General features: G+C 41.5%; 1 protein-coding gene across 1 annotated transcript; it reads left to right on the top strand.

The window, feature by feature from the left end:
• The first annotated feature begins 4,226 nt into the window (after positions 1 to 4,226).
• C1H1orf162 (chromosome 1 C1orf162 homolog) lies at positions 4,227 to 16,143 on the top strand. The gene is given in 6 exon segments (XM_089918063.1): positions 4,227 to 4,364; positions 4,366 to 4,411; positions 4,414 to 4,574; positions 4,576 to 4,714; positions 4,990 to 5,040; positions 5,270 to 16,143. Coding segments are annotated over 6 exon segments (678 nt in total). The 3' UTR covers positions 5,413 to 16,143.
• Positions 16,144 to 16,453: the final 310 nt, after the last annotated feature.

Here is a 16,453-nt window from a genome sequence, read left to right as displayed (position 1 = left end):
TTTCTTTACCCACAATTTATCTTATTTGATGTGATATAATCTTCCTTAAAGGCCATGTTTATCGTATTATACCCCAATTCAAAAACCTTTAGTTGTTTGTCATTAATGTTTAAAATATATTTTTTGCTTGGATTTAAAGACCTCCACAATATGTCTCAAATCTATCTATGCAACTTTTTTCTGTGTCTCACCCTTTACCAAGGCCCCACTCTTGAACCATGCTGATATCCCAGAAATCACTCAACGCCCAGCAACCAATCCTGGGCTTGGGCATTTCCTCACACAGTCCCTTTCTTCTCCCCCATCCACCCTCCAGGTCTCCCTGCACACAGTCCTGCCTGATTCTGCCAGCTCTGCCAGCCCTTCCCTTCTTCCAGGCCTGCGAGTTGCTCTGCCCTCGGCCTGAAGCTGTCTTCCCCAGGAGGTTCTTTGCCCGGCCAGCTCGTTCTTATCCTCTGGTTCTCAGGGTAAATATCACTCCTTGGACAGGCCTTCCCTTTTATCTAAAGATGTTCTCCCATCATTTACTCTCCGGCATGGCACTTTGCTTCTTTCCTTCATGGCCCGTAACACATCCGTGATTAATCTGTTGTTTTCTTGTTTGTCGTTGCTCTTCTCAATTAGACGGTAGGCCCCATGAGGAGCTTTTCTGCCTTCTCTCTGAAATATCCACAGCACTTAGCCCACTGCATGGCCCACTGTGTTTATTTAATGAGCATATTTATTAATATTATTTTATCGATAAATGTTTACAAGGTAAATGGTTCGCCTTCCCTTTGAAGAGATCTCCATGATCTTAAAACACTTAAAAATCTGTCCAGCCCTCACTAAACTCTTAACACCGTTTGCTCTTTGTTTTTCTTTATCAAGAGCATTTCCCTGGCTAGAATAAATGGGACTATGACATGCTTGATGACAATGATAATGTCACACCACTGTGACCCCTACTATATCTGGCATGGTGGTCACATATTCAATAAATACTTAATTAGAAATAAACTTATCTCCCTGTGTTCTGGCATTCATGTGTCAAAAGATATAAAAGCAGCCCTCTGCTTACGGAATTAAAAAAATACAGTGTTGGCCACAAAGAGGATGTCTGCCCTGGAGTTTAGACAAGATCTTTGCGACACACAGCTTGATGTAGCAGTGGCAGCGGCAGTAATCACTATTTCATCATTCTGAAAAGTAGGGGTGGTAACAGAAGCAGCAGGTGAAAAGTTCAGTCTTAGACAATGACATCTTAGGACCAGACTTTTCCTTAAAAGGTAAACGTGTTTACTCCATGCTTTTAATCTAGACGAAATAATCACCAAAAGAAAATGCTACCTAATTTATAGTGGTTTCCGTAACTTTTTTCTTTTTAACTTTATTTGATGGGGGAAGGGTTGCATTTGAATGGCTGAATTTAGTTGGTAGATTTTATGACAGTCAGTAAGGTTCACCAATGCTGGACAAAATATGAAAAAGTATACATATATAGCACTGTTTCTATTTTAATTTATACTTCTATCAAATGTTTGGAGTGTCATTTTCAAAGGGAATGTGTTTCCTGCTTTTTTTGGCCTGGATCTGTAAGTAACTATTTCCCTGTAGCATCATGTGATGGTTTTGTCTTTCAGGGTGGGGGACCGAGCTTTTGTTTCAGATGGCTGTGCTAACATTTCTTTGGGATGGTTGTAAATTCAGAGCCACTCATGGGAAGGTTAAGATTTTATGGAAACCTATGATCCTCCCCTCTTCCACCTCCCCAGTGATATGGTCTAGTAAAAGTTCATAGGATATGTTTATACTATGTTTAGTGTAAACATGTATTTCAATATTTTAAAAATACTATATAAATATTTTACAGTGCTCTACAAAGAACACCGTTGACTTTTATACTAGAAAAGGAGCAAAAAGTGCTAGAAAAATTGTTGCCACTGTTGATTCTGCCATGGATGATGGACTTTCTATTCTCATGGCTCAGAATTCTCATCAAATTTCCCTGTTGGCACCTTTCTTGTTATCTTAGATTACATGCTCTTAAAAAGCTTGTTTGATTGTAAGGCACTTGATAATGTTGCTGTTGCTGTTCTAACTGGTACATGGCAATGAGGTGTCCTTCTCCCAATCCTCTCTATGTCCAAGGACTTAGAAACTGATTCACTTTGGAGAGCTGAGCAATTAAACACAAATGATCGATGGCATTTATTGTCTAACTAAATTACCTTAAAATACGGTAGATATAGCAGAGCCAAAAATTCTTATCATGGGTTTGCCTAAGTATAAAGTAAAATTGTGGGCTCCTAAAATTTTTTGTTATTTGATTCTGTTTAAATAAAAGTGGGAATAATTTTTATCAACAAACAGGAAACTGGAAAAGCAAGCTATAGTACATAGCTATAACAGAAAGACCTATCACCACTAAAAGGCTTAAAGAAATTTTCAGTAAGATAGGAAAATGTTTATGGTAAAAATCATAGTAAAAAAAACAAAACAAGGAGGTATGAAAAAGTATCTCAACTAGCTTTTTAAAAATGCATGAAATACAACACAAAGGAAAAACACTAAAATATTAACAATAGGTAGTGGAAGTTTGAGTGATTTTACTTTTCTGCTTTTAGGTACTTAATGCTTTTTAGTATAAATAAATGAGGGAAATACAGAAAGCTTAACGTAATAGAACTATAGCTTAGATAAGGGCATTTTCACACTCGAAAATATAATGTGTGAACAAAATAGAAGTGTCTGATGCAGTCTAGAGGAAGGACCTTCAAGAACAAGTTAGTCGGTTTATCCAGCACTGCCAGGGAAGAGTGAAGCAAATGCATCAGACCTAGATGGCGCTCAATGTTAAAATCAGCCATTCTGCTTCTATCATACTTCAGTTTGATGTTCATCAAGCAAAATTATGATTTTAATTGGCTTTCTCATACATTTTGATAGAATGCACTGGTTATACCAACTTGTTTCTTATGTTATTCTAGTTCATACATCAGTCTCCTGTGAGTTGGTTGGTGTGAGTCAGTTCTGGAGCAATCAGTCAATTCTTGGTGCCCTGATATGATCAAACTTATGAACCTGCAAAGCTGAGGACTGCCTGCTGAGCTACAGTACTCACACTGTAAAGTATGTGACCACTGATCTCACTAGAACACCCACCCACCACTTGCCTCTCTCCCACATTACGGCTCTAATTTTAAGATCACAGTCTCAGAATTGGCCACTCTGCTACGTCTCCTTGCAAGCTTTCTAAGAGGTACCATTTTTAATTCTCAGGAGAAAGCAACATGGGAAGTAATATTTCCAAACTTGAACCAAACAATAGTAAGTCCAGGACAGAACCCATTACCTGCTTCACTGCTGAGTTAAAAGGGACAGGAATCACTGGAAACTGCTGAAGGGCTGTAATGAGGCGACATTTCCGAAGTTGGAAAAATCAGATTTTACCATGATGCAGGGTCTGATGCCAAGAAGAGTGAAAAGGGGAGCAAGGAAGAATTATCTGATCCTCCAAATTTGAGGAAAGGGTATCTCTGTGCTCAATATTAGACCATCTGGGTAGTTTACGAGACTCTGGCTCCCTTCCTTAACTGCTATTCTATTTGTGGCATAAGTGTGAGGAGAGCTCACTAAGGCTGCCTTTGGCTAGCCACTGTTAATAGCTTCCCTGAAAAACAAATGAACAAAAAAAGGCAGCTATTCCCAAGGGCAGATTCCCCAGGACTTTGGGAAATGCTAGTTCTGGGTTTCACTTTTGGTTCTTTACCCCCTGGCCTTGAAATTCTCTGCTTAAGTCCCAGGAAGCATTTGTCCCTAGGGTCTTATTAAAATCTTTAAGGGAGCACCCTGCAATGTTTTTTTCAAAGGGACATATGGGGCTGCAGAAATACTAGGCTCTTCTTTCATTTGTGTAGCTGATTGTTGTTTATTTCCTGATCTAGTTTTCGCGTTGAAGTACACAATGTTCTCTCCTTTTGAGGAGCTGTAGCCCTGTCGTTAGTCTCCACTGGTTGCTTGGATAAGGTGGGGTATGTGGGTGCCCTTAAGCTGGAGAGAGACGTGGCAGATGCACTAATGCCCTTCGTGTTCTCTCAAAGACAGACAAAGCACCCACTCCACGGCAGCCCCAGGCAGTGACCTCTGCACCCTGCTTCTCTGGCCACCCCGAGTAAGCAAGCATCCTCCCACCCGTTTCCTCTCACACTGCATGGCATTTGATTTTGTGTTGAGTGCTTTGCCTTATGGACTTGGGGAGGGAGGTCTGAGGAGAAGGGACCAGAAACAGAGGAGGAACTAAATCAGTTTTTTACCTTCAGAGTGTGTTTCTTAACCTGGGGTCCCCCAAGCCTCAAGAGATTCATGAATTCCCTAATCTTATAGATAAAATTTGCTATGTGCAGTCCTGTGAACATTTTTAAGGGGGAAGAGAGCCACAGCTTTTATTGAGCCCTCAAATGGATCTGGAACCCCAAAGCCAAAAGTTGAAAACCCGGGGGTGAGATTGAAAGTTAACTAACCACTGTGAAAGCTATTTCAGGGATTTACCCATAGGTGAGAAAGGTTACCCTCTGGTCTTTAGGAAAGGACTTCAAAAAGCCCAGCGGGTCATCTGCTCATTTTCTTTGCCACAACAGCAAAGAATATTTGGTCTTAACCTTTCTTGGTGGGGTTCTACTGACACTGCTGCTGATGGCCCTTGTCTTCCTCATCATAAAGAGCTACAGAAAATGTAAGTCTCCAAGAGCTGCGACAGCCCTTCTTTTTCTGTCTTCGAGAATAGAGTTAGCTTTAAGGGGGAGTAAAATTTGCATAGCCCACCCTCTCTACAGACCGAGGACTCAAATCCCTTTACTTCTCTCCTGGTCATTTCCACCCTCCACCCCGCCCACCTCCAACACCTCCCCCCCACCCCATCCCTTCACCCAAAATTGAAGAAAGCAGCTTCCAATTCCTCCAGGCCCCATTGGTGAGACTTGTCCCTCTTCTTCCTGGCACTTGTGGCAGTTCACTCCAGTCCCCGGGCCCTGGATCCCCCTCTCAGTTCCTCCAGCCAAGGTAAGACGACCACGCTGTTTCCTGGATATGGAGGCCTGCTGCCAGGGGAGTTTCCTTCTATCGACTAGAGTAGTGTTATTTCTCTGGGCACTGGGCAAGTGATTCTTTGAAAGGCTCTTCTGATCTCTTTGTTTCTAAATGTCACTTGCTTCTAAGAGACACCTTCCTCCAAATTGAACTCACTCATTCCTCCTCCTTCTTCCTGTGTAGTTTTCACCCCCAGAGGAAGCACTTACCTATGCCAACATGACTTTCAAAATCTCGAAAGAAAAGAGCAATCACCTGACCGTGAACCATTCGGCAGACTCAGACTCCGTTGTCTACGCTCAAACTAAAGTGACAAACTCACCTTGCCTTTCCAGTGAGGCGTGAGTCCCGTTCCTCTCATCTCAGCTCCATTGTCTTCATACATCACTTTCCCTTTTAACAAATTTTGGACTACGACCTGGGTGAAACCACAGTCGGAGTTGTCTGGGTGTGATTGGGCAATGCTAGCCAACAGTTTTGAAGACCAAGGGTCAGTCTTTTTCCTGGCCTGAGAAAAGATTGCTGGCCCTTCCACTTGGACGGACAGCGAGTTAGCCCCTTGAGGGCTGAGACTGCCTTCCTTGTCCCCTTCCAAATGTGTGGTACAGAGCTCAGGGCACAAAGAGGATTCCCTCAGCATCATTGATCAACTTGGGACAAGTCAACCAAATGAACAATCTAGAGAGGATTACAAATAAAAGCAAACTCTCTGCAATGCTGGCTCCCTCTCCATCATTGGTGTGTCTTTCCCCATCACCTCCAGAGGTGCAGAGCTCATCCACAGCCAGAAAAGCCTAAAGAGGTGATGGTACTCTGGAACTAACTCAGGATCGATTGGGACACAGGTCTCAAACTCTGTCATTAACTAGTTGCCTTCATTCATTGCGGCAAGTATGTTAAACTTTTGAAGCTTCTATTTCCTCATCTTGAAAACAGAACTAATAACACTTATCTCTTAATGTAAGAATAAATAAGATATCATATATGTAAGTACTCTGTACATCCCAGAGCTCTACGCAAATACATGGTCCCTATTGGCTAAAGCACTATTCAAATGTGGATGTCCATCTCCTTTCTATAGCATATGATATATGCCTAACACTCTATGGGAAATAAAAATTAATCTAAATGTTAACCACCTCTGCCAAATCCCAATGAATAACCCCATAGAAGATCCTAGTAAAAATATGAATAAGATTATTTTTTACTAGGTAAGATTATTCTAACTCTCCTATGTGAACAATAAACAAGAAAGCAAATCCAGGAAAATTCATAAAAATAAGCAAATAAAATATGGGAAGCCTGGCCTTAACAGCTGACTAAAAGTACTGTTTTCTTAAGAATGTCTAATTAAAACATGTTAATGGTTCATGAATCAATAAATGGATAAAATAGCAAGACCAGAAATAGACCAAAAACACATGAGGAAGTTTAGAGTATGATGAAGATGGCACATCAAATCATTTGGGGGAAATTAGTTTATTCATAAATGGTGTTGAGACAATTAAGTAACCATGTAGATGAGAATAAGATCAGATCTATATCTTACTCCTTGTATCAAAAGTCCAGATGTGTCAAAAAATTTTTAAAAATCGTAAAAGTACTGGAAGAAAATATGGGAGGACTTTTAAAACAACAGAGTGGAGCATGACTTTGAATGCAGGACACCTGTTCAATAAACCAGAAAAGACTAATTAGCTTGACTTACAAAGTAATATTCAAAAGACAAAAGACAAATGACATGTTGGGAAAATACTTGCAGAGCATCTTGTAGACAAAGGGCTGATTTTCTTAATGTATTAAGAGTTCCTATAAATCAACAGGGAAAAAAAATCAACAACTCAAGAGAAAAGAAAAAGGACAATGGATAATGTTGGGCTAGTCACAGAAAAGGAAATATAAATGCCTTTAAACATATGAAGACAAAGTCAACTTTACTCATATTAAGAGAAATCATAATTAGAACTACAATTAGATATTTTTCATCAATAAGATTAGCAAAATTCAAAAAGTTTGCTAACAAAACGTTTCGGCAAGATTGTGGGGAACTAAGACACACATATACTACTGGTGGGAGAGTGAGTTGACACAACTACTATGAAAGGCATTTTGGCAACAGCTAACAACATTTCCAATTCTATTTCTAAGAATGTATCCTACTTAAACATGTGGGAAGTCACCTATGTAATTTGAATTGCAGCATTCATCAAACTGATTAAAACTTAGTGAGTCTTGTTATACTCCAATCACTATTCGGAGCGCTTGGCATGTGGTCATGGAATCCCCACAAAACACTAGGAGGTTACAGTTATTATTATTCTCATTTTAGATACAAAAATGGAGGCACAGAGAGGTCAAACAACTTGCCTGAGTTCACACTGTTACACACTATTACTGAGTTTGCACCTGTATTTGTATTTATTTAGTCTGTCTCTAAAAGAAAACACCACTAACTGATCTTAGTAATTGCCCCAGGGGAGAGGAACGTGATAACTGAGGGACTGAGGGGCAGGGATGGGAGGAGGTATGCTTTCCCTTAAAAACATTTTTGTAACTTTTGAAGTTCTTCATTTACCTTGTTGAGGATTTTCAGGGAGCCTGATACCTAGTGTTCACATTTCCCACCTGAATTCTAGACCAACTGAGAAATAAGAGGACTCAGGAGATGGAGAACAAAGTAGTATCTTTATTACAAACATAGGAGAATATAAGCATAAACCATAGCTGCAGAGAAGTGGGCTTCGGAACCCTGAACTCCATGCACCATGGCGAGCCCCCGCCCCTCCCGGCAACCCAAACAGAGGCTCACCTGCCCACAGAAGTTGAAGAAGAGACCATGTGCTCTTTGAAAGCTGCACAAAAGAGATTTAAAAATGAAGAGGAAGGAGATTGGTTCAAGATGGCAGAGTAGAAGGACGTGTGCTCACTCCCTCTTGCAAGAGCACCTGAATCACAACTAACTGCTGGACAATCATAGGCAGGAAGACACTGGAACTCACCGGAAAAGATACCCCACATCCAAAGACAAAGGAGAAGCCACAGTGAGATGATGGGAGGGGCGCAATCACAATAAAATCAAATCCCATAACCGCTCGGTGGGTGACTCACAAACTGGAGAACACTTATAACACAGAAGTCCACCCACTGGAGTGAGGGTTCTGAGCCCCACGTCAGGCTTCCCAACCTGGGGTTCCAGCAATGGGAGGAGGAATTCCCAGAGAATCGGGCTTTGAAGGCTGGCAGGATTTGATTGCAGGACTTTGACAGGACTGGGGGAAACAGAGACTCCACTGTTGGAGGGCGCACACAAAGTAGTGTGCACATCAGGACCCAGGGGGAAGGAGCAGTGACTCCATAGGAGTGACTCCATAGGAGACTTGCTGGTTTGAGGGTCTCCTGCAGAGGCAAGGGGTGGCTGTGGCTCAGGGTGGGGACAAGGACACTGGCGGCAAATGTTCTGGGAAGTGCTCCTAGATGTGAGCCCTCCCAGAGTCCGTCATTATCGCCACCAAAGAGCCTGTGGCCTCCAGTGCTGGGTCGCCTCAGGCCAAACAACCAACAGGGAGAGAACTCAGACCGACCCATCAGCAGACTAGTTTTACTGAGCTCTGCCCACCAGAGCAACACCCAGCTCTACCCACCAACAGTCCCTCCCATCAGGAAGCCTGCACAAGCCTCTTAGATAGCCTCGTCCACCAGAGGGCAGACAGTAAAAGCGATACAATGGAGAAAAGGCAGCCTCTTCAATAAGTGGTGCTGGGAAAACTGGACAGTACATGCAAAAGTATGAAATTAGAACACTCCCTAACACCATACAAAAAATAAACTCAAAATGGACTGAAGACCTAAATGTAAGGCCAGACACTATAAATCTCTTAGAGGAAAACAAAGGCAGAACACTCTATGACATAAATCACCGCAAGATCCTTTTTGACTCACCTCCTAGAGAAATGGAAATAAAAACAAAAATAAACAAATGGGACCGAATGAAACTTAAAAGCTTTTGCACAGCAAAGGAAACCATACACAAGACCAAAAGAAACCCTCAGAATGGGAGAAAATATTGGCAAGTGAAGCAACTGACAAAGGATTAATCTCCAAATTTTACAAGCATCTCATGCAGCTCAATAACAAAAAAACAAGCAACCCAATCCAAAAATGGGCAGAAGACCTAAATAGACGTTTCTCCAAAGAAGATATACAGATTGCCAACAAACACATGAAAGAATGCTCAACATCATTAATCATAAGAGAAATGCAAATCAAAACTACAATGAGATATCATCTCACACCGGTCAGAATGGCCATCATCAAAAAATCTAGAAACAATAAATGCTGGAGTGGGTGTGGAGAAAAGGGAACCCTCTTGCACTGTTGGTGGGAATGTAAATTGATACAGCCACTATGGAGAACAGTATGGAGGTTCCTTTAAAAACTAAAAATAGAACTACCATACAACCCAGCAATCCCACTACTGGCCATATACCTTAAAAAAACATCATTCAAAACGAGTCATGTAGGGGCTTCCCTGGTGGCTCAGTGGTTGAGAGTCCTCCTGCCAATGCAGGGGACACGGGTTCGTGCCTCGGTCCGGGAAGATCCCACATGCCGCGGAGTGGCTGGGCCTGTGAGCCATGGCCTCTGAGCCTGTGCGTCCGGAGCCTGTGCTCTGCAACGGGAGAGGCCACAACAGTGAGAGGCCCGCGTACCACAAAAAAAAAAAAAAAAAGAGTCATGTACCAAAATGTTCATTGCAGCTCTATTTACAATAGCCAGGACATGGAAGCAACCTAAGTGTCCATCATTGGATGAATGGATAAAGAAGATGTGGCACATATATACAATGTAATATTACTCAGCCATAAAAAGAAACAAAATTGAGTTATTTGTAGTGAGGTGGATGGACCTAGAGTCTGTCATACGGAGCCAAGTAAGTCAAGAAGAGAAAAACAAATACCGTATGCTAACACATATATATGGAATCAAAGAAAAAAAAAAGTCATGAAGAGCCTAGGAGTAAGATGGGAATAAAGACACAAACCTACAAGAGAGGTAATGGGGAGGGCAAAGGGTAAGCTGTGACAAAGTGAGAGAGTGGCATGGACATATATACACTACCAAACATAAAATAGATAGCTAGTGGGAAGCAGCCGCATAGCACAGGGAGATCAGCTCGGTGGTTTGTGACCACATAGAGGGGTGGGATAGGGAGGGTGGGAGGGAGACGCAAGAGAGAGGAGATATGAGGATATGTATATGTATAGCTGATTCACTTTGTTATAAAGCAGAAACTAACACACCATTGTAAAGCAATTATACTCCAATAAAGATGTTAAAAAAAAAAGAACTAGAATCTTGCAGCCTGTGGAACAAAATCCACATTCACAGAAAGAGAGGCAAGATGAAAAAGCAGAGGGCTATGTACCAGATGAAGGAACAAGATAAAACCCCAGAAAAACAACTAAATGAAGTGGAGATAGGCAACCTGAGCCCACGTACCACAACTACTGAAGCCTACACACCTAGAGCCCGTGCTCCGCAGCAAGAGAAGCCACTGCAATGAGAAGCCCCCGCACCACAACCAAGAGTAGCCCTCGCTCACCACAGCTAGAGAAAAGCCCGCACACAACGAGGACCCAAGGCAGCCAAAAATTAATTAATTAATTAATTAATTTAAAAAAAGAGAAAACAATAGCAAAGATCAGTAAAACTAAAACTGGTTCTTTGAGAAGATAAACAAAATTGATAAACCGTTAGCCAGACTCATCAAGAAAAAGAGGGAGAGGACTCAAATCAATAGAGTTAGAAATGAAAAAGGAGAAGTTACAACGGACACTGCAGAAATACAAAGCATCATAAGAGACTACTACAAGCAACTCTATGCCAATAAAATGGACAACCTGGAAGAAATGGACAAATTCCAAGACTGAGCCAGGAAGAAATAGAAAACATGAACAAACCAATCACAAGTAATGAAACTGAAACTGTGATTAAAAATCTTCCAACAAACAGAAGTCCAGGACCAGATAGCTTCACAGGTGAATTCTATCAAACATTTAGAGAAGAGCTAACACCCATTCTTCTCAAACACTTCCAAAACATTGCAGAGGAAGGAACACTCTCAAACTCATTCTACAAGGCCACTATCACCCTAATACCAAAACCAGACAAAGATACTACAAAAAAGAAAATTACAGACCAATATCACTGATGAATATCGAGAGAAAAATCCTCAACAAAATACTAGCAAACAGAATCAAACAACACATTAAAGGATCATACTCCATGATCAAGTGGGATTTATTGCAGGAATACAAGGATTCTTCAATATATCCAAATCAATCAATGTGATACACCATATTAACAAACTGAAGAATAAAATCCATATGATCATCTCAATAGATGCAAAAAAAGTTTTGACAAAATTCAACACCAATTTTGAAAAAAAAAACTCTCCAGAACGTGGGCAGAGAGGAAACCTACCTCAACATAATAAAGGCCATGTACAACAAATCCACAGCAAACATCATTCTCAATGGTGAAAAACTGAAAGCATTCCCTCTAAGATCAGGAACAAGACAAGGATGTCCACTCTCACTACTATTATTCAACATAGTTTTGGAAGTCCTAGCCATGGCAATCAAAGAAGAAAAAGAAATAAAAGGAATACAAATTGGAAAGAAGAAGTAAAACTGTCACTGTTTGCAGATAACATGACACTATATATAGATAATCCTAAAGATGCCAACAGAAAACTACTAAAGCAAATCAATGAATTTGGTAAAGTTGCAGGATATAAAATTAATGCACAGAAATCTCTTGCATTCCTATACACTAACAGCGAAAGATCAGAAACAGAAATTAAGGAAACAATCCCATTCACCATTGCAACAAAAATAATAAAATACCTAGGAATAAAGCTACCTAAGGAGGTAAGAAACCTGTACTCAGAAAACTATAAGACACTGATGAAAGAAATCAAAGATGACACAAACAGATGGAGAGATATACCATGTTCTTGGATTGAAAGAATCAATATTGTGAAAATGACTATACTACCCAAAGCAATCTACAGATTCAATGCTGTCCCTATCAAATTACCAATGTCATATTTTACAGAACTAGAATTTTTAAATCTTAACATTTGTATGGATTCACAGAAGACCCCAAATAGCCAAATCGATCTTGAGGGAAAAAAATGGAGCTGGAGGAATCAGACTCCCTGACTTCAGACTATACTACAAAGCTACAGTAATCAAGACAACATGGTACTGGCACAAAAACAGAAAGATAGATCAATGGAACAGCATAGAGATCCCAGAAATAAACCCACATACTTATTGTCAATTAATCTATGAAAAAGGAGACAAGGCTATACAATGGAGAAAAGACAGTCTCTTCAATAAGTGGTGCAAGGAAAACTGGACAGTCACATGTTAAAGAATGAAATTAGAAAACTCCCTAACACCATATACAAAATAAACTCAAAATGGATTAAAGACCTAAACACAAGGCCAGACACTATAAAACTCCTAAAGGAAAACATAGGAAGAACCCTCTTTGACATGAATCACAGCAAGATCTTTTTTGACCCACCTCCTAGAGTAATGGAAATAAAAACAAAACTAAACAAATGGGACCTAATGAAACTTAAAAGCTTTTGCACAGCAAAGGAAACTCTAAACAAGATGAAAAGACGACCCTCAGAATGGGAGAAAATGTTTGCAAACAAATCAACGGGCAAAGGATTAATCTCCAAAATATATGAACAGCTCGTGCAGCTCAATATTAAAAAACCAAACAACCCAATCAAAAAATGGGCAGAAGATCTAAATAGACATTTCTCCAAAGAAGACATACAGATGGCCAAGAGGAACATGAAAAGCTGCACAGCATCACTAATTATTAGAGAAATGCAAATCAAAACTACAATGAGGTATCACCTCACACCAGTTAGAATGGGCATCATCAGAAAATCTACAAACAACAAATGCTGGAGAGGGTGTGGAGAAAAGGGAACCCTCTTGCACTGTTTGTGGGAATGTAAATTGATACAGCCACTATGGAGAACCGTATGGAGGTTCCTTAAAAAACTAAAAATAGAGTTACCATATGACCCAGCAATCCCACAACAGGGCATATATCCAGAGAAAAGCATAATTCAAAAAGCCACATGCACACCAATGTTCACTGCAGCACTAATTACAATAGCCAGGTCATGGGAGCAACCTAAATGCCTGTCAACAAACGAATGGATTAAAGAAGATGTGGTATATATATACACAATGCAATATTACTCAGCCATAAAAAGGAGTGAAATTGGGTCATTTGCAGAGACATGGATGGACCTAGAGACTGTCATACAGAGTGAAGTAAGTCAGAGAAAAACAAATATGGTACATTAACGCATGTATGTGGAATCTAGAAAAATGGTACAGAGGAAGCGGTTTGCAAGGCAGAAGTAGAGACCCAGATATAGAGAACAAACACACGGACACCAAGGGGGGAAAGCGCGGGGGCAGGGGGTGGTGGTGGGATGAACTGGGAGATTGGGATTGACGTATATACACTAATATGTATAAAATAGATAACTAATAAGAACCTGCTGTATAAAAAAATGAAATAAAATTCTAAAAAGAAAAAATGAAGAGGAAGGGCAGAGTAGGCACACCTGGTTCCTACCTCCAGACTCACTCACCAGACAGACCACTCCACCTCCGCTGGGGTGTCACTGAGGAGTGTCCCCCCAGTGGAGCTCAGTCCACAGGGAAGGAAGCTTCCTCCACGAATCTCTCTTAAAAAACATTAAGTAGTATTTTTGAATATCAAGGTAAGGAAATTAAAGTGCAAAGAGGTGACATACTTTACCCAATGTCTCCCAGCTAGTGAGTGGCAGAACAAAATTTAAATCAAGTCCTCTCACTTCAAATTCCTTGCATCTTGCCTCCACACCAAGCTGTCCCAGAGTACGTATAGTGGCAGAGAAACTAGAAAGGTAAAGCCAGGAGATGTGTTTGAGAGAGCATGTTCACTCTGAGATGGAGCAGCTACTGCTGACAGCTGGATGTGGAGGGGAAGACAGAGGAAGAGAGAGTTGATAAATGAGCCCCCATCACCACCCGCAGTGCAGCCAGCCACACAAGGTCAGCAGAGCGCCAGGAATGCCCTTCTCCCCCCGCTGGCTGTGGCGTGCATCCTTGGGTAGGACTGTCTCAGTTTCAGCTGAAACTCTGAGCTGACATCAAAACAATTCTACCAACATTGAAGCTAGAAGCCACATCAGCTTTCCAGTTCAGGGCCAGTACCTTATGAACAGCTGCAAGAGGAGATGTAAACATCGTCCTATGGCCACACAATACGGGAAATATCAGATTAATCGCTCTTCCCTCTGTTTTCATGAAGCTTCCCAGTTTTAATAGCACAGCCTTGCATTTACAAAGTCTTGTTTTTTTGTCTCTTTATCATGAAAACCGGTGCGTGACTAGCCTTGCTGGAAGATGAAATGAGTAATTAAGTAATTGACCACAGATTCAACAAGTCTTTGCTTGGTGTGGGAAGAAACACGGTTGTGGATGCTGGATCGTGGAACCAGAGCAAACCTGTAGGATTCTCAGGGGAAATAGTTTTCCAGATAAGTAAGTGTAAATCTTTCAAGACGTCTATGGATGTCTTCATCTGTTGTGGAATATTGCTGCCTACTATCTTGCCTTGTGTAGTGGGATGTACAAGCCCACTTGTACATCCAGTGTACAAGGCCAGCCCAGACTGGATTGCTATTTGCAGGACTGGTGGGCTAGTGGCTTCTTTATGCAAATTCAATACATGGCCACAGGGGAAGGATTGGGGTTGTTTTGTGGCTGAGGCGAGAGACAACACTTTTTTTTTTTAAACATCTTTATTGGAGTGTAATTGCTTTACAATGGTGTGTTAGTTTCTGCTGTATAACAAAGTGAATCAGCTATACATATACATATATCCCTGTATCTCCTCCCTCTTGCATTTCCCTCCCACCATCCCTACCTCACCCGTCTAGGTGGGCACAAAGCACTGAGCTGATCTCCCTGTGCTATGCGGCTGCTTCCTACTAGCTATCTATTTTACGTTTGGTAGTTTATATAAGTCCATGCCACTCTCTCACTTCGTCCCAGCTTACCCTTCTCCCTCCCCGTGTCCTCAAGTCCATGCTCTACATCTGTGTCTTTATTCCTGTCCTGCCCCTAGGTCTTCAGAACCATTTTATAAAAATTTTTTTTAGATTCCATATATATGTGTTAGCATACGGTATTTGTTTTTCTCTTTCTGAGTTGCTTCACTCTGTATGACAGACTCTGGGTCCGTCCACCTCACTACAAATAACTCAATTTCGTTTCTTCTTATGGCTGAGTAATATTCCATTGTATGTATGTGCCACATCTTCTTTATTCATTCATCTGTCTATGGACACTTAGGTTGCTTCCATGTCCTGACTATTGCAAATAGAGCTGCAATGAACATTGTGGTACATGACTCTTTTTGAATGATGGTTTTCTCAGGGTATATGGCCAGTAGTGGGATTGCTGGGTTGTATGGTAGTTCTCTTTGTAGTTTGTTAAGGAACCTCCATACTGTTCTCCATAGTGGCTGTATCAATTTACATTCCCACCAACAATGCAAGAGGATTCCCTTTTCTCCACACCCTCTCCAGCATTTATTGTTTGTAGATTTTTTGATGATGGCCATTCTGACCGATGTGAGGTGATACCTCATTGTAGTTTTGATTTGCATTTGAGAGACAGCACTTTTGATGTTGTTTGATCTGAGACTCTGGGAGGGAGGGGGCCAGCTGTGTGGGAACACGGAGGATGACAGCAATGGAGTGGCATCCACACTCCCTCCTCTCCCCATCAGGGTTCTGAGTAGCTTTGAGTTCCCTACCTATGGAGAGAGGGCTCAGGGTGGAAGCTGAAGGAACTGTGCTCATAAACGAGTGTGTGAGAGCCTGGACCTACACGTGCAGGGCATGTGCAGAACCCTGTCCCAGCCCTGCTCAGACCAGAGAGCCACTGAGTGTCCTGAGTGCAGAGACTGGCCAGCACCCTATCAGAAGAGACTGGAAGAGCAGGGTCTTTATGAGGGCAACAGAGGCAGTGATGGGGAGCCGCCAGGGTCTGAAATAGCAGGAGAGACACTCTACGGGAAGAGAGGATACAGACATTCATGTAGGAGCTAAGAGTTTGGGTAATTCTGGCATTAATGACAGTATCACCTCACCTGCACCCTCAACTGCTGATGCCCCTGTATTGATTTGTGTTTCCTGATGTGAATGAATATTTCTCTTAATTTATCACACCTTGGCTTCTCACTGATCAGAAGCAGTATCCATTCAGTCTAGTGGCAGTTTCCCATA

Source organism: Delphinapterus leucas, chromosome 1 (genome assembly GCF_059928025.1).
Source record: "Delphinapterus leucas isolate spDelLeu-1000000601 "Yukka" chromosome 1, BTC_Dleu_Yukka2, whole genome shotgun sequence".
NCBI classification, from domain to species: domain Eukaryota; kingdom Metazoa; phylum Chordata; class Mammalia; order Artiodactyla; family Monodontidae; genus Delphinapterus; species Delphinapterus leucas.
This window is presented reverse-complemented; position numbering and strand designations above follow the sequence as displayed.